At 32.7% G+C, this 26,893-nt stretch overlaps 1 protein-coding gene across 1 annotated transcript in view; it reads right to left on the bottom strand.

The window, feature by feature from the left end:
• Nucleotides 1-8,125: 8,125 nt before the first annotated feature.
• LOC149456056 (protocadherin-11 X-linked-like) overlaps nucleotides 8,126-26,893 on the bottom strand; it is a 179,350-nt gene continuing 160,582 nt past the window's right edge. The window contains exons 3-4 of the mRNA XM_089685527.1: nucleotides 13,668-13,757; nucleotides 8,126-8,949 (exon numbers count right to left, since the gene is read on the bottom strand). Of these exons, the coding sequence (XP_089541653.1) occupies nucleotides 13,686-13,757 (72 nt within the window). The 3' untranslated portion in view covers nucleotides 8,126-8,949; nucleotides 13,668-13,685. The remainder of the gene's footprint in view (nucleotides 8,950-13,667; nucleotides 13,758-26,893) is intronic.

Raw genomic sequence — 26,893 nt, 5'->3', positions numbered from 1 at the left:
TTCCATCCTGAAAAGGTAATCAAAATAATTTCTAAAATTGTCCATATTTCACTATTTATTGTAAAATACGAACTTGATAATTGTGTAGATTGAATATTCATATATGGACAATTTTGTAAATAATTTTGTTGACTTTTAAAAAATATTTTACAGAATTTGCATGATTTTTACAGTTTTTCCATTGTTTCATATTGAGAAGTCAAACAAATAATTTCTAAAATTGTCCATATTTCACTATTTATTGTAAAATCTGAACTTGATCATTGTGTAGATTGAATATTAATCTATGGGCAATTTCGGAAATGATTTAATTGACTTTCAAAAATGAAACATTGTATGCTTTTCACCATTCTTTGCTGAGGAGTCAATCAAATAATTTCCACAATTGGCTATATTTCAAAATGCAAAGTAAAATACAAACTTGATAATTGTGCAGATTGAATATTCATATATGGACAATTTTGTAAATCATTTTGTTGACTTTTAAAAAATATTTTACAGAATTTGCATGATTTTTGCAGTTTTTCCATTGTTTCATCTTGAGAAGTCAAACAAATAATTTCTAAAATTGTCCATATTTCACTATTTATTGTAAAATCCGAACTTGATCATTGTGTAGATTGAATATTAATCTATGGCAATTTCGGAAATGATTTAATTGACTTTCAAAAATGAAACATTGTATGCTTTTCACCATTCTGTGCTGAGGAGTCAATCAAATAATTTCCACAATTGTCTATATTTCAAAATGCAATGTAAAATATAAACTTGATAATTGTGTAGATTGAATATTCATATATGGACAATTTTGTAAATAATTTTGTTGACTTTTAAAAAATATTTTACAGTATTTGCATGATTTTTGCAGTAATTTCACTGTTCCATCCTGAAAAGTTAATCAAAATAATTTCTAAAATTGTCCATATTTCACTATTTATTGTAAAATACAGACTTGATAATTGTGTAGATTGAATATTCATATATGGACAATTTTGTAAATAATTTTGTTGACTTTTAAAAAATATTTTACAGAATTTGCATGATTTTTGCAGTTTTTCCATTGTTTCATATTGAGAAGTCAAACAAATAATTTCTAAAATTGTCCATATTTCACTATTTATTGTAAAATCTGAACTTGATCATTGTGTAGATTGAATATTAATCTATGGGCAATTTCGGAAATGATTTAATTGACTTTCAAAAATGAAACATTGTATGCTTTTCACCATTCTGTGCTGAGGAGTCAATCAAATAATTTCCACAATTGGCTATATTTCAAAATGCAAAGTAAAATACAAACTTGATAATTGTGTAGATTGAATATTCATATATGGACAATTTTGTAAATAATTTTGTTGACTTTTTAAAAATATTTTACAGCATTTGCATGATTTTTGCAGTAATCTCACTGTTCCATCCTGAAAAGTTAATCAAAATAATTTCTAAAATTGTCCATATTTCTCTATTTATTGTAAAATACAAACTTGATCATTGTGTAGATTGAATATTAATATATGGGCAATTTTGGAAACGATTTAACTGACTTTTAAAAAGGAAACATTGCATGTTTTTCACCATTCCATGCTGAGGAGTCAATAAAATAATTTCCACAATTGTTTATATTTCAAAATGCAATATAAAATCTCAACTTGATAATTGTGCAGATTGAATATTATTATATGGACAATTTTGTAAAACATTTCATTGACTTTAAAAAAAATATTTTACAGAATTTGCATGATTTTTGCAGTTTTTCTATTGTTTCATCTTGAGAAGTCAAACAAATCATTTCTAAAAATGTCCATATTTTAATATACAATGTAAAATATAAACTTGATAATTGTGTAGATTGAATATTACTATATGGACAATTTTGTAAATAATATTGTTGACTTTTAAGAAATATTTTACAGCGTTTCCATTCATTTTTGCAGTAATTTCACTGTTCCATCCTGAGGAGTCAATCAAAGAATTTCTAAAATTGTCCATATTTCAATATTCAATGTAAAATATAAACTTGATCATTGTGTAGATTGAATACTGATAAATGGGCAATTTTGGAAATGCTTTAATTGACTTTCAAAAATGAAACATTGCATGTTTTTCACCATTCCGTGCTGAGGAGACAATCAAATAATTTCCACAATTGTCTATATTTCAATATGTAAAATATAAACTTGATCATTGTGTAGATTAAATATTAATATATGGACAATTTTTTAAATAACTTTGTTGACTTTAAAAAAGTATTTTACAGAATTTGGATGATGTTTGCAGTAATTTAACTTTTCCATCCTGAGGAGTGAATCAAATAGTTTCCACAATTGTCTATATTTCAAAATGCAATGTAAAATATAAACTTGATAATTGTGTATATTGAATATTAATATATGGACAATTTTGTAAATCATTTTGTTGACTTTTAAAAAATATTTTACAGAATTTGCATGATTTTTGCAGGAGTTTAACTTCTCCATGCTGATGAGTCAATCAAATAATTTCCACAATTGTCTATATTTCAATAGGTAAAATGTAAACTTGATAATTATGTATGTTGAATATTAATATATGGACAATTTTGTAAATCATTTTGTTGACTTTTAAAGAATATTTTACAGAATTTGTATGATGTTTGCAGTAATTTAACATTTCCATCCTGAGGAGTGAATTAAATAATTTCCACAATTGTCTATATTTCAAAATGCAATGTAAAATATAAACTTGATAATTATGTATATTGAATATTAATATATGGACAATTTTGTAAATCATTTTGTTGACTTTTAAAAAATATTTTACAGAATTTGCATGATTTTGCAGGAATTTAACTTCTCCATTCTGATGAGTCAATCAAATAATTTCTAAAATTGTCCATATTTGAATCTTCAATGTAAAATACGAACCTGATCATTGTGTAGATTGAATATTAATATATGGAAAATTTTGTAAATCACTTTGTTGACTTTTAAAAAATATTTTACAGAATTTGCATGATTTCTCCAGTATTTTCGCTGTGCCATCCTGAGGAGTCAATCAAGTAATTTCTAAAATTATCCATATTTCAATATTCAATGTAAAATATGAATGTGATCATTGCGTAGATTGAATATTAATACATGGACAATTTTGGAAATTGTTTGTTTACCTTTCAAAAATTAATTATTGCATGATTTTCATAATAATTTCACCGTTCCACCGTCTGTGAAAGTAGGAGCTGCCAATTATTGATGACATTGTACTGATAACAAAAAGGTTTCAATAAGTTGATCCAGGGAATATTCGATTGCCTCTCGGGGGATCAGGAAGGAATTTTTTCCCTGCAGGAGCAAATTGGATCGTGCTTTGCTGGGTTTTTTTTTTTGCCTTCCTCTGGATCAACTGTGGGTGTAGGATTATAATTTTTTTTTTAATGGTTGAACTGAATGGACTTTTGTCTTTTTTTCAGCCAGACTAACTATGTAACTATATAAGTTCCTACCAAGGCAATGGAGTAAGGGATGTTATGTGGAAGGGTGCAAAGAAAAGAACCATCCATTAACCAGTAATTTTTTTTTTAAAGCTTTATTACGCATTTTAAATATTTGGAATAATAAAAATTATGCGGTTTTATGTAGGAGTGATGCCCACCTGGTACCTGTAAGACCTGAACATATGTTGGTTTCCTGTACCCCGATGGCTCTGGATGACCAAGTAGCCAAGGAAGGGGTTATTTGCACGGCGGCAACCGCTATGAAAATATGTCGAATTAATCCTTTATTTTTTTTTTAAATACGTGATGGAAATTTTCTTCAGCAAAACAGTTTTTTGTAGATCGGTCTCATCTGGAGATCCTAAGAGAACTTTCAGCGGCAGGCTGACAACGTGAAGCCACCTTGTCATTCGGCCATGCAAGCTGTTGGGTTGCCTATCGGGTCTACACGACAGGCAACCCACTGGATAAAGGCAGCAAAAAATTAAAACATATAACAGGCTAAAAAAAAAAAAATCTACAAAATAGCAACATATTTAAACATAGATACCCTTTAATAAGTTTTTGTTATGCCTCCCAGTAGTTCGGAGGAGGGTCTCTTGGTTCCTTTTGGCCCTCCTCACCATCACCTGTCTGATTATAATTTATTTTTTATATATCTTTTTTTTTTTTCAATAAATGTTTAATGCGCTGGATTCCAGTTCAATTTGCGATTATTAATTAAAGGGAAATTAAAAAGATATTGATCAATTTTAGTTTAACTTTATATATATATATATATGTGTGTGTGTGTGTGCACATTATTAAAAATGATTTAATTAATTAATATGAATTTTTAAATAAATATTAACATTTAAAAAAAATATATATTAGAGTGTTTAAATAAATATTAGAATTCAACTTAATATGAATATTTAAAATTAATAATAATGTTTAAACCAACATTGACCTAGACAAGTACGATTAGAGGAATGTGACATTTTCTTATTGGTATCACAAAGGGTGAATTTAGCCTTTCAATAAATGTTTAATGTGCTGGATTCCAGTTCAAATGCGATTATTAATTAAAGGGAAATTAAAAAGATATTGATCAATTTTAGTTTAACTTTTTTTTTAATATGTGCATATTATTAAAAATGATTTAATTAATTAATATGAATTTTTAAAATAAATATTAAAATTTTAAAAAAATATATATGAGAGCATTTAAATAAATATTAGAATTCAACTTAATATGAATATTTAAAATTAATAATAATGTTTAAATCAACATTAACCTAGACAAGTATGATCACTATAATGTACAGCGCTGAGCAAACCTTTTGGCACTATATAAATACTGTATAATAATAATATGATTAGAGGAATGTGACATTTTCTTATTGGTATCACAAAGGGTGAATTTAGCCTTTCAATAAATGTTTAATGTGCTGGATTCCAGTTCAAGTGCGATTATTAATTAAAGGGAAATTAAAAAGATATTGATCAATTTTAGTTTAACTTTTTTTTATTTATATATGCACATTATTAAAAAATATTTCATTAATTAATATGAATTTTTAAATAAATATCACAATTTTAAAAAAATATATTAGAGTGTTTAAATAAATATTAGAATTCAACTTAATATGAATATTTAAAATGAATAATAATGTTTAAACCAACAATGACTTAGACAAGTATGATTAGAGGAATGTGACATTTTCTTATTGGTATCACAAAGGGTGTATTTAGTCTTTCAATAAATGTTTAATGCGCTGGATTCCAGTTCAAGTGCGATTATTAATTAAAGGCAAATTAAAAAGATATTGATCAATTTTAGTTTAACTTTTTTTTATTTATATGTGCACATTATTAAAAATTATTTAATTAATATGAATTTTTAAATAAATATTAAAGTTTTAAAAACATATATTAGAGTGTTTAAATAAGTTAATATGAACATTTAAAATTAATAATAATGTTTAAACCAACATTGACCTAGACAAGTATGATCACTATAATGTACAGCGCTGAGCAAACCTTTTGGCGCTATATAAATACTGTATAATAATAATATGATTAGAGGAATGTGACATTTTCTTATTGGTATCACAAAGGGTGAATTTAGCCTTTCAATAAATGTTTAATGTGCTGGATTCCAGTTCAAGTGCGATTATTAATTAAAGGGAAATTAAAAAGATATTGATCAATTTTAGTTTAACTTATATATATATATATATATATATATATATATATGCACATTATTAAAAATGATTTCATTAATTAATATGAATTTTTAAATAAATATTACAATTTAAAAACAATATATTAGAGTGTGTAAATAAATATTAGAATTCAACTTAATATGAATATTTAAAATTAATAATAATGTTTAAACCAACATTGACCTAGACAAGTACGATTAGAGGAATGTGACATTTTCTTATTGGTATCACAAAGGTGAATTTAGCCTTTCAATAAATGTTTAATGCGCCGGATTCCAGTTTAAGTGCGATTACTAATTAAAGGGAAATTAAAAAGATATTGATCAATTTTAGTTTAACTTTTTTTTTATATGTGTACATTATTAAAAATGATTTAATTAATTAATATGAATTTTTAAATAAATATAAAAATTATAAAAAACGATATTAGAGTCTTTAAATAAATATTAGAATTCAAATTAATATGAATATTTAAAATTAATAATAATGTTTAAACCAACAATGACCTAGACTAGTATGATTAGAGGAATGTGACATTTTCTTATTGGTATCACAAAGGGTGAATTTAGCCTTTCAATAAATGTTTAATGCGCCGGATTCCAGTTCAAGTGCGATTATTAATTAAAGGGAAATTAAAAAGATATTGATCAATTTTAGTTTAACTTTTTTTTTAATATGTGCATATTATTAAAAATGATTTAATTAATTAATATGAATTTTTTAAATAAATATTAAAATTAAAAAATATATATATGAGAGCATTTAAATAAATATTAGAATTCAACTTAATATGAATATTTAAAATTAATAATAATGTTTAAACCAACATTGACCTAGACAAGTATGATAGGAGGAATGTGACACTTATTTAAGGGTGAATTTAGCCTTTCAATAAATGTTTAACGCGCCGGATTCCAGTTCAAGTGCGATTATTAATTAAAGGGAAATTAAAAAGATATTGATTAATTTTTGTTTAACTTTCTGTTTATATGTGCACATTTTTAAAAATGATTTAATTAATATGGATTTTAAAATAAATATTAAAATAAAAAATATATATATTAGAGTGTTCAGATAAATATTAGAATTCAACTTAATATGAATATTTAAAATTAATAATCTTGTTTAAACCAACATTTAAAGCTAAATTCCAGGCAAACAGATAGATATAAATATAAAATACAAATAAGGGAGCTGTTTTACCTGTTAAAGGATTAATATTTTTTTTTTGTCTGGTCCTGAGATTTGCAGAGCTCTGCCACAAATTTCAGGCGACTGAATATTTTTTTTTCCTCTGCTGCCATTCAGTAACATTTGCAGGTCTTGTCCCTCCCCCAGTCTGCAACTGCACAGATAACTGAAAAGCAGCAGACTGATGAGCGCATTCTGCCACTCTGCTCTCTCCTCCAATCAGCATGTCTCTTGTCATCACATGAGGGATGCAGTACTGCTGACTGGTTTCTTGTGCTGCCCTCTTCCAGCCTGAGTTCTGTTGTACAAGGACTGCATGAGGATGATACCAGGTCCTAGTCAGGTACTTACACTGCTTGCATTCAAAAATACATTTAGTGAGGCATACATGAATATAGAATTGCATTAATTTATGTCGTAGATGTTGCTGGAGTTCAGCTTTAAGCGGTCATTAGTTTGCACTCTTTCAGATTTTTCACCTAGCTAAAGGGGAATTAAAAATATATAAAAAAAAATATATATATATATATATATATATATATATATAATTATTTATATTTATATTAATATATACATAATTTTTCATATGTATGTGGGGTTTTGTTTTGGAGAGGACAGTCCATTTAATTTACTTTAACAGTGAACTCTGTTAAAGTAAATTACAGAAGAAGAAAAATATACAAATATATTACAAAAAAAATATTAATAATAAGTACAAAAAAATAGAAGCATAAGTATGTGTTGAGTGTGTTTTTCTTTTTATTTTTTGAGAGGACAGTCCATTTAAAATGTTTTTTTTTTTTTTTACCTATTATTACTTTATTTAAAAAAAATATATATATATATATATATATATATATACACACAGATACACAATTTATATTTGGTACATATGAGAAATTAATATGCCCAATTTCATAATTTTCCCCTGGCTAGGGGGAAATTAGAAAAAGAGAAAATAAATAACTTATAAAAAAATATATATATATATTTTTATATATATATATATATATATATATATATATATATTTGGTACATGTGAAAATTAATATGCAATATTACAATTTTTACACCTGGCTGAGGGGAAATAATATATATATATATATATATATATATATATATATATATATATATATATTTACACACACATACATACACACACACACACAGATTCCCTTTCAGGAACTGTAACTTCGAATTTAAGAGGCATAAATGTAAAATAACAAATATTCCAGAAAAAATGACAAAATGACCGTAATAAACAATGCTGACACTTTATTGAGCAATATATTTGTTAAATTGGAACACCGTTTGTTTTTTAAATAAACATAAGGATTAGGAAGAAAGAAAAAAAAAAAGAAAATCAGAAAAAAAGTTTTAAACAGAAAAAAAATACAATTCCATTTTTTATGTATATACCGTAGATAATTTTTTTTTTCTTTAGTTTTGTTTTTTTTTTAAAGAAAAGTAAAGGGAATGTCAGCAAATTAGCAATCTGTTAAGGTCACACACGTAGCTATTAAATATACATTGTATTAAACATATCTTCAATAAAAATTTTTAGGTATAAAGAACATTACATTCTTTTTTTTTTTTTTTTTTTTTTTTAACGTATGCATATGTTTTATTGCTCCCTAATTTAATATTTGACAACCAGATTATATAAATAGAAATAAATAAAAACAAAAGCCAGGATTTTTTTTTTTGTTTTCTTTTTTACAAGCAATATTTGAAAACAATTCACTAATTTATTTATAACTGCCTCTCAAAATGAGCGACAGGAAAAGTCCATTTCTTTATATATATATTTATATTTTCTACCTTGGTTTTCGATGACTACAGTATGACACAAAGTTTGTTGTCCATCATGGGGTGAAAAAGACAAAGTTGCCTTGCTCTGGATACCTTTGGGTAGTCTTGCTGGAATGGTTCGTCTCTCCACATCCAAATAAAAGTTCTTCAGACAGAGAAGGAATCTTTTTTTCTCGTGCTGTTTCCATTTTTCCATGTTTGCTGGATTAACGTCATTGTGTACGCAAACGACCTCAGTACATGACCTCGGATGCGGCGACGATGTCAGAGCTGGCAAACAGAGAAACAGCATGAGAAAAAAAAAAAAATTCTCCCCCGAACCATTTCACCAAAACACTACACCGTCATTAACAGCTGAAAAAGTCGGCCAACTCTACATCGTCACATCTAAAAACGTTGGTCAACATTATATAAGGTCATAGCTAAACCACATTTTTCAAATCTGCATTGTCACTGCTAATTAAGTTGATTCAATAAGCAAAATACAGTCACTACAAGAAAAAAAAAAGGGGGGAGGGGAATAAGATGATTGCAGTATGTCTATATATTTTTTAAAAACTTCATCTCTAATTGTTCATTATACTGAAAATTTTAAAAGTAATTATTTTTGTTAATTTAATTTTTTTTTTTTTTTTTTAAAAGTAATTATTTTTGTTAATTTAATTTAAATTTTTTTATTTTAGCTTTTTTTTATTTAAACAATTTTATATAAACATTTTTTTATTTAAAAAAAATAAAATACATTTTGTATTAAACATGTAACTTTTAAAAAGTAATTATTTTTAATATTTAATATTTATTATTTTTAATATTATTTTTAATTATTTTCTAATGTGTAGACTTCTTGAAGATTAATTAGCTTTTCTACCTATAGAAGCTTGAAATGCATGCGGTTTTTTTATGCATTTAAAAAAAATATTGAATAGCATCAGGCAAACACAAATTTTGTTGCCTATTAGGGTTGGAAAGCTAGAGGGAGGATCACTGGTATTATGTTGTAAATTTAGCAATTATAATAATCCTACGAGGTACATATTAATAAAATGTGCAATTACTAGGCTAGGTATATCATCGATGTATCTAGTTTACAAACTATTAAATAGGAATTATTTTATTATTCCTGACTCTGATATTTATATAAAAATTATATAATGTATCTGGGCTTTAAGCTATTAAATATGAATAATTTTCTTATTATTGACTCAAAGAGAGGTGGTGCTTTATGGACATTTTAAAAGTAAATATTTTTGTTAATTTAATTTTTATTTTTTATTTTAACTTTTTTTATTTAAAAAATTTTATATAAACTTTTTTTATTTAAAAAAAATAAAATGCATTTTGTATTAAACATGTAACTTTAAAAAAGTAATTATTTTTAAATGTGTAGACTTCTTGAAGATTAATTAGCTTTTCTACCTATAGAAGCTTGAAATACATGCAGTTTTTTATGCATTTAAAAAAACTATTGAATGGCATCAGACAAACACAACTTTTGTTGCCTATTAGGGTTGGAAAGCTAGACGGAGGATCACTGGTATTAAATTGTAGACTTAGCAATTATAATAATCCTAAGAAAGTTTCTACAAGGTACATATTAATAAAATGTACACTTGCCAGGTTATAAACTATTAAATAGGAATTATTTTATTATTCCTGACTCTATATAATTTTATATAAATATCAATGTATCTGGTTTTTAAGCTATTAAATATGAATTATTTTCTTATTGTTCAAAATGAGGTGGTGCTTTATGGACAAAAACTATAGAACAAAATGATATCTGAAAAATCCAAAGTTTGGTCTTGAGACTAAACAAGAAAAAAAAAACAGATGACATCTGAGAAAGTTCGATCTATATACACTTGAAAAACATTTTTTCAGTTTTTATGGATTAAAAAAAACTAGTAAATAATATCAGACAAATATAATGTTTGTTGCTCTTTGGGGTTGAAAATCTGGAAGGGAAAATCAGTGGGATTTTATTGTATATTTAACAATTATAATAAACCTAAGGACTTTCTACAAGGTACATATGTATTAATAAAATGTGCAATTTTTCAGGCTAAGTATGTCATCGATGTATCTGGATTTTAAACTATTGAATATCAATTATTTTATTATTCCTGACTCAATATGATCTTTAAAGAGGGGTGGTGATTTATGGACAAAACTACAAGAATATTATTAATTATATCTGAGAAATCCAAAGTTTGATCTGGAGACTAAACTATGAAAGATGAAATGGGTGACATCTGAGAAAGTCTAAAGTTGGATCTATAGAAGCTTGAAATATATTCAGGTTTTATGGATTTAAAAAAAAATGAAATAGTACCAGACAAAAAAAACTTTTGATGCATAATAGGGTTGGGAATCTAGAGGGAGGATCATTGGTATTTCATTTTAGATTTAGCAATTATAATAATCCGAAGAAATTTTCTACAAGGTACATATTAATAAAATGTGTGATTTTCAGGCTAGGTATATCATGGATGTATCTAGGTTATAAACTATTAAATAGGAATTAGTTTATTATTCCTGACTTTTTAAAGAGAGGTGGTGCTTTATGGACACAACTACAAGAATATTACTAATTAATTTAATTAATATTATTAATTAAAGAGAGGTGGTGCTTTATGGACACAACTACAAGAATATTATTAATTAATTTAATTTATTTAATATTATTAAGTAAAGAGAGGTGGTGCTTTATGAACACAACTACAAGAATATTACTAATTAATTTAATTAATATTATTAATTAAAGAGAGGTGGTGCTTTATGGACACAACTACAAGAATATTACTAATTAATTTAATTAATATTATTAATTAAAGAGAGGTGGTGCTTTATGGAAAAAACTACAAGAATATTATTAATTATATGTGAGAAATCCAAACTTTGATCTGGAGACTAAACTAATAAAGAAGAAATGGGTGACACCTGAGAAAGTCCAAAGTTGGATCTATAGAAGCTTGAAATATATTAATTTTTTATGGATTAAAAAAAAAATTAAATAGTACCAGACAAATAAAACTTTTGATGCTTAATAGGGTTGTAAATCTAGAGGGAGGATCATTGGTGTTGCGTTGTATATTTAGAAGAAAGTTTCTACAAGATACATATTAATAAAATGTGCAATTTTCAGGCTAGATATATCAGTGATTTATCTAGTTTTTAAACTATTAAATAGAAATTATTATATTATTCCTGACTCTATATAATTTTTAAAGAGAGGTGGTTCTTTATGGAAAAAACTACAAGAATATTATTAATTATATCTGAGAAATCCAAAGTTTGATCTGGGGACTAAACTAAGAAAGAAGAAATGGGTAACACCTGAGAAAGTCCAAAGTTGGATCCATAGAAGTTAGAAATATATTGTTTTTTTTTTATTATTAAATAGTATCAGAGAAATAAAACTTTTGATGCTTAATAGGTTTGTAAATATAGAGGGAGGAACATTGGTGTTGCGTTGTATATTTAGAAGAAAGTTTCTACAAGGTACATATTAATAAAATGTGCAATTTTTTGGGTATATCATTGATGTATCTAGTTTATAAACCATTAAATAGGAATTATTTTATTTTTATAAGGTGGTGCTTTATGGACACAACTACAAGAATATTATTAATTATATCTGAGAAATCCAAAGTTTGATCTGGGGACTAAACTAGGAAAGAAGAAATGGGCGACACCTGAGAAAGTCCAAAGTTGGATCCATAGACGTTTGAAATATATTCTGTTTTTTTTTTTAATTAAATAGTATCAGACAAATAAAACTTTTGATGCTTAATAGGGCTGTAAATCTAGAGGGAGGATCATTGGTGTTGCGTTGTATATTTAGAAGAAAGTTTCTACAAGATACATATTAATAAAATGTGCAATTTTCAGGCTAGGTATATCAGTGATTTATCTAGTTTGTAAACTATTAAATAGAAATTATTATATTATTCCTGACTCTATATAATTTTTAGAGAGGTGGTGCTTTATGGACAAAACTACAAGAATATTAATAATTATATCTGAGAAATCAAAAGAGAAATAAAACTTTTGATGCTTAATAGGGTTGTAAATCTAGAGGGAGGAACATTGGTGTTGCATTGTATATTTAGAAGAAAGTTTGTACAATGTACATATTAATAAAATGTGCAATTTTTAGGTATATCATCGATGTATCTAGTTTATAAACCACTAAATAGGAATTATTTTATTTTTATAAGGTGGTGCTTTATGGACAAAACTACAAGAATATTATTAATTATATCTGAGAAATCCAAAGTTTGATCTGGGGACTAAACTAGGAAAGAAGAAATGGGCGACACCTGAGAAAGTCCAAAATTGGATCCATAGAAACTTGAAATATATTCTGTTTATTTTTTCTTTTTAATTAAATAAAACTTTTAATGCTTACTAGGGTTGTAAATCTAGAGGGAGGAACATTGGTGTTGCGTTGCATATTTAGAAGAAAGTTTCTACATATTAATAAAATGTACAATTTTCCGGCTAGCTATCTCATCGATGTATCTAGTTTATAAACTAATAAATGGGAATATATCATCGATGTATCTGGGATTAGCTCACAAAACAATTAAATATGTTTTTTGGTATTCCTGACTCAAAAGTTTTAAAAATATGGTGCTTTATTGTTCATTTTGGCAGAACTAAATGACATCTGAGAATTCCAAAAGTCTGATTTTGAAACTAAACTAGAAGAGAAGAAATGGATGACCTCTGAAAAAGCCCAAAGTTGGATCTCTGAACCAAACTGAGAGCAGAGTTAAAGTACATCTGAGAAAGTCCAACGATGGATCTCTGAACTAAACCAAGTGAGTGGAACTGATGGAAAAGTTCGACACCAAACAATGACAGTGTCTGGTATTCTGTGCGAGTCGTCTAAATTACGATTTATGAGAGTTAATGAGAGTTAGGGGGGGTCAGTAAGAAAGAAAAAAGATTTGTCGAGAGTTTCTAGGATATGGAGAACTCACCAAGACAGCAAACAGTGATCAGGACACCGCTGTTGGCTGTCCAACATTAACTGACGCTGCATTGTCAAGAATCCAATGAAAGCGAAGCGGCTGAAATAAAGGCAAGAGATGAAGGTGAGGTGGAGCTCGGGAAAAAAAAAGGATATATTATATATTACATATCAGGGTCCATTAACGAACAAAATGTAAATTGTAAATGCAATCTTGCTTACTTCACCGTATTTGGGCTAGACTGGAAATGCTTCGGACACATTCGCATCTCCCTCAGCAAACGACCCAACTTTAACAAGTGCTAGAAAACCGATTAGAGAGATAGGCTATCCACAGATACAAAACAGCCCCTGTTGCTTCGGCCGACATTGGAAAAAAGTTTGGTGTGAATGTTCTTTACACAAATTTTATAAATTTTCCTGCCAAATGAAGAAACATAAATCAGGCAAGGCAAATAATGTCCGATCAACCATTCCAGATGCGGAAAGTGGACACTCGCTCCATTAGAAGACGTATAAAAATAAGGATTTATACCGTGAAATATGGACAAATATATTTCAATTTTTAAATTTACATAGTGAGGTAACGTTGTTTCTTTCTCAACAAAAGGCCAGTTACCAGGCCTTCAGGCTTTGGGGGGGGGGGGAGACTGGTCAATGGGATTCAAAAGTATGCACCCAATTATTGGATGGAATGGTGCCTCAGGGCCAAATATACTTCAATTTTTAAATGATCAAAGTGAGGTACTGTTGTTTAGACCAGACTTTCTAAAGAAAGGGCCAGCCACTTACCAGGCCTTCAGGCTTTGGGGGGGGGGGGGGGGGGAGAGAGACTAGTCAATGGGATTAGAAAATGCCCTGGCATCAGTGTGTGGGGGGTGGAAGACTGGGCAATGGGATTAGACAATGCCCTGGCATCAGTGGAGGGGGGAAAAGACTGGTCAAAGGGATTAGAAAATGCCCTGGCATCAGTGTGGGGGGGGGGAGACTGGCCAATGGGATTAGACAATGCCCTGGCATCAGTGGAGGGGGAAAAGACTGGTCAAAGGGATTAGAAAATGCCCTGGCATCAGTGGGGGGGAGAAGACTGGCCAATGGGATTAAAAAATGCCCTGGCATCAGTGGGGGGGGGGGAATACTGGCCAATGGGATTAGAAAATGCCCTGGCATCAGTGGGGGGGGGGAAGACTGGTCAAGGGGATTATAAAAAGCTCTGGCATCAGTGGGGGGGAGGCGGGGGTGGAAGACTGGTCAAAGGGATTAGAAAATGCCCTGGCATCAGTGGGGGGGGGGGGAGACTGGTTGATGGGATTAGAAAATGCTCTGGCATCAGTGGGGGGGAAGACTGGTCAATGGGATTAGAAAATGTTCTGGCTTCAGTGGGGGGGGGAGACTGGTCAATTGGATTAGAAAATTCCCTGGCATCAGTGGGGGGGGGGGAGACTGGTCAATGGGATTAGAAAATGCTCTGGCATCAGTTGGGGGGGGGGGGGGGAGAGACTGCTCAATGGGATCAGAAAATGCCCTGGCATCAGTGGGGGGGGGGGGGGGTAGACTGGTCATAGGGTTTCAAAATGCCCTGGCATCAGTGGGAGTAAAATATGCCTCCTCATTGGCTTTAGATGGAGGAATATTGCCCCAATGTTGGTGTCAGAGGAAGGAATGCTGCTCCATTGTTGGTATTTAACAGAGGAATAGTGTCCTATCATTGGTGTCTGTGGATTGAATGACACCCAATTATTATTTTTTTTCCAGTAAAAGTTTTTATGTAAATAATTGCAGGTTGTACAGCAAGTATAGTAGGCATCCAATTGCATGGAATGGTGCCTCGGGGCAAGCAAAGGGCCACATCCGGCCTGCGGGACGCAGATTGGAGATCGTAGATCAAGAACGATATCACTTGAAGCTGTACGTTTCTTAAGATGGTGGATTTACATCTGTGGATAGTCTAGCCTTGATACAAAATAAACATCAAAATCACTCAGAATAAATCCAGATGACAGCATTGTACACTGAAATACGGCCAAAACAATACCAATATATACCAAGTCACATTAGATTTTGCCGGGCTGTAAGATGTAAGAACACGTCATTATTATCCAGATACTGAAACCGTATAACATAATACAGGCGTACCTCGGTGTACGAATTTAATGCGTTCCGCGGGACTTTTCGTATTGCGAAAAATTCGTAAACCGAAACGCGGTTTCCCATAGGGATGTATTGAAGACCAATTAATCCGTTCCGGAGGTCAGAAAAAAAGTAAAGAAAAAAATCTTATATCTGTTCAAAATTCTTTATAAAGTGCACTTTAAAGGCATAAATACTATACAGGGACATGATTAAAAAAAAGAAAATGCATTGAAAACCAATTAATCCGTTCCGGAGGTAAAAAAAAGTAAAAAAAAAGTTTTTCATCTGTTAAAAACTCTTTATAAAGTGCACTTTAAAGGTATAAAGGGACATGATTAAAAAAAAAATTTGTAAATGCATTGAAAGCCAATTAAAATGTTCCGGAGGTCAGAAAAATGTAAAACAAAAGTCTTTTTATCAGCTCAAAACTCTTTATAAAGTGCACTTTAAAGGCATAAATACTGTACAGAGACATGATTAAAAAAAAAAATTGTAAATGCATTGAAAACCAATTAATCCGTTCCGGAGGTCAGAAAAAAGTAAAAAAAAAAGTATTTTATGTGTTCAAAGCTCTTTATAAACTGCACTTTAAAGGCATAAAGGGACATGGTTAAAAAAAACCTGTAAATGCATTGAAAACCAATTAATCCATTCCAGAGGTCAGAAAAAAGTAAAAAAAAAAGTATTTTATGTGTTCAAAGCTCTTTATAAAGTGCACTTTAAAGGCATAAATACTATACAGGGACATGATTTAAAAAAAAATTTGTAAACGCATTGAAAACCAATTAATCCATTTTAGAGGTCAGAAAAAAGTTAAAAAAAAAGTATTTTATGTGTTCAAAGCTCTTTATAAAGTGCACTTTAAAGGCATAAAGGGACATGATTAAAAACAAAATTGTAAATGCATTGAAAACCAATTAATCTGTTCCGGAGGTCAGAAAAAAGTAAAAAAAAAGTCTTATCTGTTCAAAACTCTTCATGAAGTGCACTTTAAAGGTAAAAAGGCACATGAATAAAAAAAAAATTTGTAAATGCATTGAAAACCAATTAATCCGTTCCAGATGTCAGAAAAAAGTAAAAAAAAAAGTATTTTATGTGTTCAAAACTCTTTATAAAGTGCACTTTAAAGGCATAAATACTGTACAGGGACAAGATTAAAAAAAAAAGTTGTAAATGCATTGAAAACCAATTAATCCATTCCGGAGGTAAAAAAAAAGTTTTTCATCTGTTAAAAACTCTTTATAAAGTGCACTTTAAAGGCATAAAGGGACATGATTAAAAAAAAAATTGTAAATGCATTGAAAACCAATTAATCCGTTCCAGATGTCAGAAAAAAGTAAAAAAAAAAGTATTTTATGTGTTCAAAACTCTTTATAAAGTGCACTTTAAAGGCATAAATACTGTACAGGGACATGATTAAAAATTAATTTGTAAATGCATTGAAAACCAATTAATCCGTTCTGGAGGTCAGAAAAAAGTAAAAAAAAAAAAAAGTATTTTATCTGTTTAAAACTCTTTATAAAGTGCAGTTTAAAGGCATAATTACTCTACAGGGACATGATTGAAAAAAAATTTGTAAATGCATTGAAAACCAATTAATCTGTTTGTATTGAGAAAAAAATTCAACGGATTTTCATTCGTAAACCGAAAATGACATAATTATGTAAACCGAGGTAGGCCTGTGTATGAAGGATACAGATTTCGCCTTATCACACCGATATGTCTATTGAGATAAAAATCGGGAGTTTCCAGTAAACGTATCCTTTAGTTATAAACATACTATAGCCAACACTGCCTCAGTTCCACACTTTCACTGAAAACACAATCTCAGTTTAGGTCTGCCAAAAAAAAAAAAAAAAAAACAATAAAAAAAAATAAAGCTTGCCATTTGCCTAAATATTACATTTTTTTTTTTATTAATAAATGGTAAACAGAAATGAAAATACACGGATTTTAGCATTTCTTTGAATTCTTTTACTTGGTTAACAGCTACATCAGGTCATGATGATACTTTGTAACAAAAAGATATTTTGAACGTACATAGATCTATAGATAGCTACTTTTATAAATGTGTTAATATCATGTAGCGCTTTATTTTATCATTTGTAAATATTAATTACACAGCTAAGAATAACTCATGTGACCAGTTCTGAGCACAAATTTCCAAGAAAATGTATTAAATGCACACAGGAAAGCCCAGTTGGATTTCCTTCTTTGTTTTTTTACTTTTTTTTAATGACATAACTGCCTTTATTTAACCCCTCGCCCTCCCGAGGATTTCCCCGCCCTCCCGAGGCCAGGCCATTTTTTGCAATACAGCACTTTGTTACTTTAACTGACAATTGCACGGTCATGCTACGCTGCACCCAAATGAAATTTACCGTATTTGCCGGCGTATAAGACGACCCCCCTACTTTTCCTGCTAAAATTTAGTGTTTGAGCTATACTCGCCGTATAAGACTACCCCTCTTCCAATGCACACCAGTGGGAGGAATAGTGCCCCATCATTGGTATCAGTGGGAGGAATAGTGTCCCATCAATGGTATCAGTGGGAGGAATAGTGTCCCATCAATGGTATCAGTGGGAGGAATAGTGCCCCATCATTGGTATCAGTGGGAGGAATAGTGTCCCATCAATGGTGTCAGTGGGAGGAATAGTGCCCCATCATTGGTGTCAGTGGAAGGAATAGTGCCCCATCATTGGCATTAGTGGCAGGAATAGTGCCCCATCATTAGTATCAGTGGGGGGAATAGTGCCCCATCATTGGTGTCAGTGGGAGGAATAGTGCCCCATCATTGGTGTCAGTGGGAGGAATAGTGCCCCATCATTAGTATCAGTGGGAGGAATAGTGCCCCATCATTGGTATCAGTGGGAGGAATAGTGCCCCATCATTGGTATCAGTGGGAGGAATAGTGCCCCATCATTGGCATTAGTGGCAGGAATTGTGCCCCATCATTAGTATCAGTGGGGGGAATAGTGCCCCATCATTGGTGTCAGTGGGAGGAATAGTGCCCCATCATTAGTATCAGTGGGAGGAATAGTGCCCCATCATTAGTATCAGTGGGAGGAATAGTGCCCCATCATTGGTGTCAGTGGGAGGAATAGTATCCCATCATTGGTGTCAGTGGGAGGAATAGTGCCCCATCATTGGTATCAGTGGCAGGAATAGTGCCCCATCATTAGTATCAGTGGGGGGAATAGTGCCCCATCATTGGTATCAGTGGGGGGAATAGTGCCCCATCATTGGTGTCAGTGGGAGGAATGGTGTCCCAACATTGGTGTCAGTGGGAGGAATGGTGTCCCATCATTGGTGTCAGTGGGGGGTGGAATAGTGCCCCATCATTGGTGTCAGTGGGGGGGGGGAATAGTGCCCCATCGTTGATGTCAGTGGGGGGGAGGAATAATGCCCCATCGTTGGTGTCAGTGGGGGGGAGGAATAGTGCCCCATCATTGGTGTCAGTGGGGGGGAGGAATAGTGCCCCATCGTTGGTGTCAGTGGGAGGAATAGTGCCCCATCGTTGGTGTCAGTGGGAGGAATAGTGCCCCATCATTGGTATCAGTGGGAGGGATAGTGCTCCATCATTGGTATCAGTGACACCAATGATGGGGCACTATTCCTCCCACTGACACTTGCTGACCCTCTTCTCGTATGGTGCTGCTGCAGCCAGCATATGTGGTTGCAGCAGCACCTCTACACTGACCACTTACCTGCTGGTCCTGCACTCGATTTTCGCGGGGCCGCTCGGCTCCACCCCCTCGCCGGTGATTGGCCGCCTGTGTGCCTTTCCTGAGCTACAGTTCTGGCGGCCAATCACTGGTGAGGAGGCGGAGCCGAGCAGCCGCACAAACATCCAGTGACTGAACTGAAGGCGCAGCCGCGCTTCCTGGACCGGATCGTCGTGGGACCGGAACCAGGTAAGAAACAGCCGCTGCCCACCCCTGTACTTAGTGTCCCTTCCATTGGGGAAAGGGGGGGGCGGCGGCGGCAACGCGCCGCCCCCCTAAAAAGTGTCAGTGTGCCGTATACCGGCGTATAAGACGACCCCCGACTTTTGAGAAGATTTTTAAGGGGTAGAAAGTCGTCTTATACGCCGGCAAATACGGTACATCCTTTTTTTTTATCACAAATAGAACTTTCTTTTGGTGGTATTTGATCGTCTATGCGCTTTTTATTTTTTTGCACTACAAACAAAAAAAAGACCGTCAATTTAAAAAAAAAACTATATTTTTGACTTTTTGCTATAAAACATGTCCAGTAAAAAAATGTAAAAAATCAAATTTTGTCGTAAATTTAGGCCAAAATTTATTCTGCTCCGTGTCTTTGCTAAAAAAAAAATCCCAATACGTGTAAATTAATTGGTTTACATGAACGTAATAGCGTCTACAAATGGTGGTATAGATACTGGAATTTTTTTTTTACTAGTAATGGCGGTGATCAGAGACTTGTAGCGGGACTGCAGAGGGCATTCTGACACTGGGGGTGTCAGGAATGGACTCACCATTAGTGGTGGGACTCATCTGCCGTGTGGGCTGCAGTACCAGGGCTGGCCAGCGGGTGCTCTCAGCAATCAGAAGCTCACTCCTGCAGTCAGCCATCACCTGAGGCTGATTGCAGGAAGTGTATTTAAGGAATGGCCAGACCTGCAGTCAGGGCCTTGGTGTATTGTATCCCATGAGCCCCTGTACCTGGTATCCTAAGTTCCTGCATATCTGCCTATCTGATTTGTTGCTGACCCTGCTTTGATCCTGACCTCTGCTGACTTCTCCTGCCCTGATCTCTGGATTGTCTGACTTCTCTTTGGATACCCTCATTGGATCTGATCTCCTGTTACTGACCCGGCGAGTGACCCGACTATTCTGTGCCTGCTGCCTTGTACCGCGCTGTCCCTACCGTTACCGACCCAGCCTGTCTGACTACGCTTCTGCTCAGCCATCCATCCGTCCTGCACGGACCCATCCGCCTCTTCACATCAGGCTCTCCTCCAGAATATACCTCTGGCGGATCCCTCTACCACGGGTGGGTGTACTCAGGGGCCGCAACCTGGTCTCTGTCTGCTCCAAGTCCATCCCCACCATCAGGGGCCCTGGTGAACAAGCAGACTGGGACTTAGACTCCGCACTCTGGGGAATCCTATTCCGCGGGTTGCTAGAGATACCGCCAGGCGGTGCATTACAGACCCATACGGCCTGCCTGACCATTCCACCTCTCCAGCCCTGACTACACCTGTGTTCCCACACATTTCTGGTCATACCCGGAATTTTTTTTTAACTCTTCCATTTCCATATGCTGTCCAGAGCCTTTTTTCATCATGAAAAATGCATGCAAAGCGTTTTCCCGGTACTCCAATGGACCCGGTACAGCATACTTTGAGGTTTCGCATGAAAGAAAATATGTTAGACACTGCTGCAATAATTTCTGCACAGAAATGAGCCAGAACACATCCAAACACCACAAAATCTCAACAAATACTGCTCTCTCTGCTTCTACTCTCTCTATTTCTCTCAAAATGTCTGAAATTGTTATTTTTTTACTGTTTATCAGTGCATTCTGGGCATTTCAGAAGGTCTCCTGATGTTATCTTAAAAAAAAAACGCTTCTAAACGCAAACGCTCGTAAACGCGCATAAATGCACGCGGCTAAACAGACGTTTTTTAACCTACGTTTTCCAGCAGTTTCCATCGTTCAGAAGTGTCCCGTGTAAATGGAGCCTTACTCACGATTACTCTCGATTACTCTCGATTGCTGTTGTGTAGTGAAGGGAAATTCCCCCAATGGGACATACATACATAAATAAATAAAGGCCTGTAACCATTCCTCACTAATTCCAAAGGTAATAGGTACAAGAATTTTACTTTTCACTACAGGAACCCGACTCCTCTACAACTCAGTACAAGTGTCCCACAATTTCAATTCCATTCCACCAATTCCCAACACAACACGCTGGCTTCATTACATAAAAATATATATATATATTTGTACCTATTATTAGTTTATGTGAAATATATATGTATATCTCTCTTCTTCTGTAATTTACATGAACAGCAATTGGACAACAATATTAAGTTTGGAAACACTCGATCCTGATGAAGTGGGTTGCTCCACGAAACGCGTCGACCGACCAAATTATTTTGATGGTATTTACCCATATCACTGTGATCATTATATTTGATTTAGCATTCATTTTTCTTTTTATAAGGTAGTCATGCACTAACTTTTCAGAAAAATTGCAATAAAGGATGCTATTATAAAATGAGTTTGCAACTATTGTTCACAGTGATATGGGTAAATCTCATCAAAATCATAAATAAGTTGGTCAGTCTACGCGTTTTGCAGGGCAACCCGCTTCATCAGGACTTAATAATATTGTCCAATCGCTGTTCAAGTAAATTACAGAAGAAGAAAAATATACAAATATATTACAAAAAATGTTATTGATAATATGTACAAAAAAAAAGGAGCATATATATGTGCTGAGTGTGTTTTTTTTTTTTTTGAGAGGACAGTCCATTTAAAACATTTATGTTTTTGTTTGTACCTATTATTAGTTTATTTGATATATATATATCTTCTTCTGTAATTTACTTGAACAGTAATTGGACAACAATATTATGATTGACAACACTCGGTCCTGATGAAGCGGATTGCCCCATGAAACTTGTAGACCGACCAAATGATTTTGATGGTATTTACCGATATTACTGTGATCATTATATTTGATTGAGCATTACCTTTTCTTTTTATTCGGTAGTCATGTACTGACTTTCCAGAAAAATTGCAATAAAGGATGCTTTTATAAAATGAGTTTGCAAATATTGTTCGCAGCGATATGGGTAAATCCCATCAAAATCATAATTTAATAATAGGTATTAATTTTTCTTTTTATTCGGTAGTCATGTACTGACTTTTTAGAAAAATTGCAATAAAGGATGTTATTATAAAATGAGTTTGCAACTATTGTTCGCAGTGATATGGGTAAATCCCATCAAAATCATAAATTTATTTGGTCAGTCTATGCATTTTGCAAGGCAACCCGCTTCATCAGGACTTAATGTGTTGTCCAATAGCTGAATATACAAATATATGACAAAAAAAATTATTAATAATATGTACAAAAAAATTATTATATGTGTTGAGTGTGTTTTTTTTTATTTTTTTTGGAGAGGACAGTCCATTTAAAACGTTTGGATTTTTTGTACCTAATATTAGTCTATTTGATATATATATGTTCTGTAATTTACTTGAACAGTAATTGGACAACAATATTAAGTTTGACAACACTCGGTCCTGATGAAGCGGGTTGCCACGCGAAACTTGTAGACCGACCAAATTATTTTGATGGTATTTACCCATATCACTGTGATCATTATATTTGATTGAGCATTCATTTTTCTTTTTATAAGGTAGTCATGCACTAACTTTTCAGAAAAATTGCAATAAAGGATGCTATTATAAAATGAGTTTGCAACTATTGTTCGCAGTGATATGGGTAAATCCCATCAAAATCATAAATAAGTTGGTCAGTCTATGCGTTTCGCAGGGCAACCCGCTTCATCAGGACTTAATAATGTTGTCCAATTGCTGTTCAAGTAAATTACAGAAGAAGAAAAATATACAAATATATTACAAAAAAATATGAATAATAAGTACAAAAAAATAGAAGCATATATATGTGTTGAGTGTGTTTTTTTTTAATTTTTTTGGAGAGGACAGTCCATTTAAAACGTTTGGGTTTTTTTGTACCTATTATTAGTATTTGACATATATATATACATACATCTTCTTCTGTAATTTACTTGAACAGCAATTGGACAACATTATTAAGTTTGACAACACTGGATCCTGATGAAGCGGGCTGCCCCACGAAACGTGTAGACGGACCAAATGATTTTGATGGTATTTACCGATATCACTGTGATCATTATATTTGATTGAGCATTCATTTTTCTTTTTATTCCATAGTCATGTACTGACTTTTTAGAAAAATTGCAATAAAGGATGCTATTATAAAATGAGTTTGCAACTATTGTTCGCAGTGATATGGGTAAATCCCATCAAAATCATAAATAAGTTGGTCAGTCTATGCGTTTCGCAGGGCAACCCGCTTCATCAGGACTTAATAATGTTGTCCAATTGCTGTTAAAGTAAATTACAGAAGAAGAAAAATATACAAATATATCACAAAAAAAATATGAATAATAAGTACAAAAAAATAGAAGCATATATATGTGTTGAGTGTGGTTTTTTTTTATTTTTTTGGAGAGGACAGTCCATTTAAAACGTTTGGGTTTTTTTGTACCTATTATTAGTGTTTGACTTATATATATATATATATATATATATATATATTCTTCTGTAATTTACTTGAACAGCAATTGGACAACATTATTAAGTTTGACAACACTTGATCCTGATGAAGCGGGCTGCCCCACGAAACGTGTAGACGGACCAAATGATTTTGATGGTATTTACCGATATCACTGTGATCATTATATTTGATTGAGCATTCATTTTTCTTTTTATTCCATAGTCATGTACTGACTTTTTAGAAAAATTGCAATAAAGGATGCTATTATAAATGAGTTTGCAACTATTGTTCACAGCGATATGGGTAAATCCCATCAAAATCATAAATTTAGTTGGTCAGTCTACGCGTTTCGTAGGGCAACCCGCTTCATCAGGACTTAATAATGTTGTCCAATTGCTGTTAAAGTAAATTACAGAAGAAGAAAAATATATCACAAAAAAAATATGAATAATAAGTACAAAAAAATAGAAGCATATATATGTGTTGAGTGTGTTTTTTTTATTTTTTTTGGAGAGGACAGTCCATTTAAAACATTTGGGGTTTTTTTGTACCTATTATTAGTATTTGACTTATATATATATATATATATATATATATATATATTCTTCTGTAATTTACTCGAACAGCAATTGGACAACATTAATAAGTTTGACAACACTTGATCCTGATGAAGCGGATTGCCCGCGAAACTACGAAACGCGTAGACAGACCAAATTATTTTGATGGTATTTACCCATATCACTGTGATCATTATATTTGATTGAGCATTCATTTTTCTTTTTATTCCATAGTCATGTACTGACTTTTTAGAAAAATTGCAATAAAGGATGCTTTTATAAAATGAGTTTTGAGTTTGCAACTATTGTTCGCAGTGATATGGGTAAATCCCATCAAAATCATAAATAAGTTAGTCAGTCTACGTGTTTCACAGGGCAACCCGCTTCATCAGGACTTAATAATGTTGTCCAATTGCTGTTAAAGTAAATTACAGAAGAAGAAAAATATACAAATATATTACAAAAAAAATATGAATAATAAGTACAAAAAAATAGAAGCATATATATGTGTTGAGTGTGTTTTTTTTGTTTTGTTTTTTTGGAGAGGACAGTCCATTTAAAACGTTTTTTTTTTTGTACCTATTATTAGTATTTGACATATATATATACAGTCATGGCCGAAATTGTTGGCACCCTTGATATTTTTCCTGAAAATCAAGTATTTCACACAAAAAAGGTATTGCATTAACACATGTTTTGCTATACACATGTTTATTCCCTTTGTATGTATTGGAACAAATATAAAACAGAGGCAGAAAAGCAAATATGACATAATGTCACACAAAACCCCAAAAATGGGCTGGACAAAAGTATTGGCACCCTTAACTTAATATTTGGTTGCACACCCTTTGGAAAACATAACTGAAATCAGTCGCTTCCTATAACCATCAATAAGCTTCTGACACCTCTCACCCGGAATTTTGGACCACTCTTCCTTTGCAAACAGCTCCAGGTCTCTCTTATTGGAAGGACACCTTTTCCCAACAGCAATTTTAAGATCTCTCCACAGGTGTTCAATGGGATTTAGATCTGGGCTCATTGCTGGCCACTTCAGAACTCTCCAGCGCTTCTTTGCCATCCATTTCTGAGTGCTTTTTGACGTATGTTTGGGGTCATTGTCCTGCTGGAAGACCCAGGATCTTGGACGCAAACCCAGCTTTCTGACACTGGGCCCTACAGTGCGACCCAAAATCCTTTGGTAATCCTCAGATTTCATGATGCCTTGCACACAGTCAAGGCACCCAGTGCCAGAGGCAGCAAAACAACCCCAAAACATCATTGAACCTCCACCATATTTTACCGTAGGTACTGTGTTTTGTTCTTTGTAGGCCTCATTCCGTTTTCGGTAAACAGTAGAATGATGTGCTTTACCGAAAAGCTCTATCTTGGTCTCATCTGTCCACAAGACGTTTTCCCAGAAGGCTTTTGGCTTACTCAAGTACATTTTGGCAAACTGTAGTCTTGCTTTTTTATGTCTCTGTGTCAGCAGTGGGGTCCTCCTGGGTCTCCTGCCATAGCGTTTCATTTCATTTAAATGTCGACGGATAGTTCGCGCTGACACTGATGCTCCCTGAGCCTGCAGGACAGCTTGAATGTCTTTGGAACATGTTTGGGGCTGCTTATCCACCATCCGGACTATTCTGCGTTGCAATCTTTCATCAATTTTCCTCATCCGTCCACGACCAGGGAGATTAGCTACAGTGCCATGGGTTGCAAACTTCTTGATAATGTTGCGCACTGTGGACAAAGGCAAATCTAGTTCTCTGGAGATGGACTTGTAACCTTGAGATTGTTGATATTTTGCCACAATTTTGGTTCTCAGGTCCTCAGACAGTTCTCGTCTCCTCTTTCTGTTGTCCATGCTTAGTGTGGCACAGACAGACACACAATGCAAAGGTTAAGTGAACGTCTCTCCTTTTTATCTGCTTTCAGGTGTGATTTCTATATTGCCCACACCTGTTACTTGCCCCAGGTGAGTTTACAGGAGCATCACATGCTTGTAACATTCTTATTTATCCGCAGTTGTGAAAGGGTGCCAATACTTTTGTCCAGCCCATTTTTGGAGGTTTGTGTGACATTATGTCGAATTTGCTTTCTTTCCTCCCTTTTTTTGTTTTGTCCCAATACACACAAAGGGAATAAACATGTGTATAGCAAAACATGTGTTAATGCAATACGTTTCGTGAGAAATACATGATTTCCTGGAGAAATATCAAGGGTGCCAACAATTTCGGCCATGA

Source organism: Staurois parvus, unplaced genomic scaffold, assembly GCF_062004578.1.
Source record: "Staurois parvus isolate SC_StPar_1 unplaced genomic scaffold, SC_StPar_1.0 ptg000378l, whole genome shotgun sequence".
NCBI classification, from domain to species: Eukaryota; Metazoa; Chordata; class Amphibia; order Anura; family Ranidae; genus Staurois; species Staurois parvus.
The sequence above is the reverse complement of the archived record's forward strand: the minus strand, read 5'-3'. Positions and strand labels throughout refer to the sequence as shown.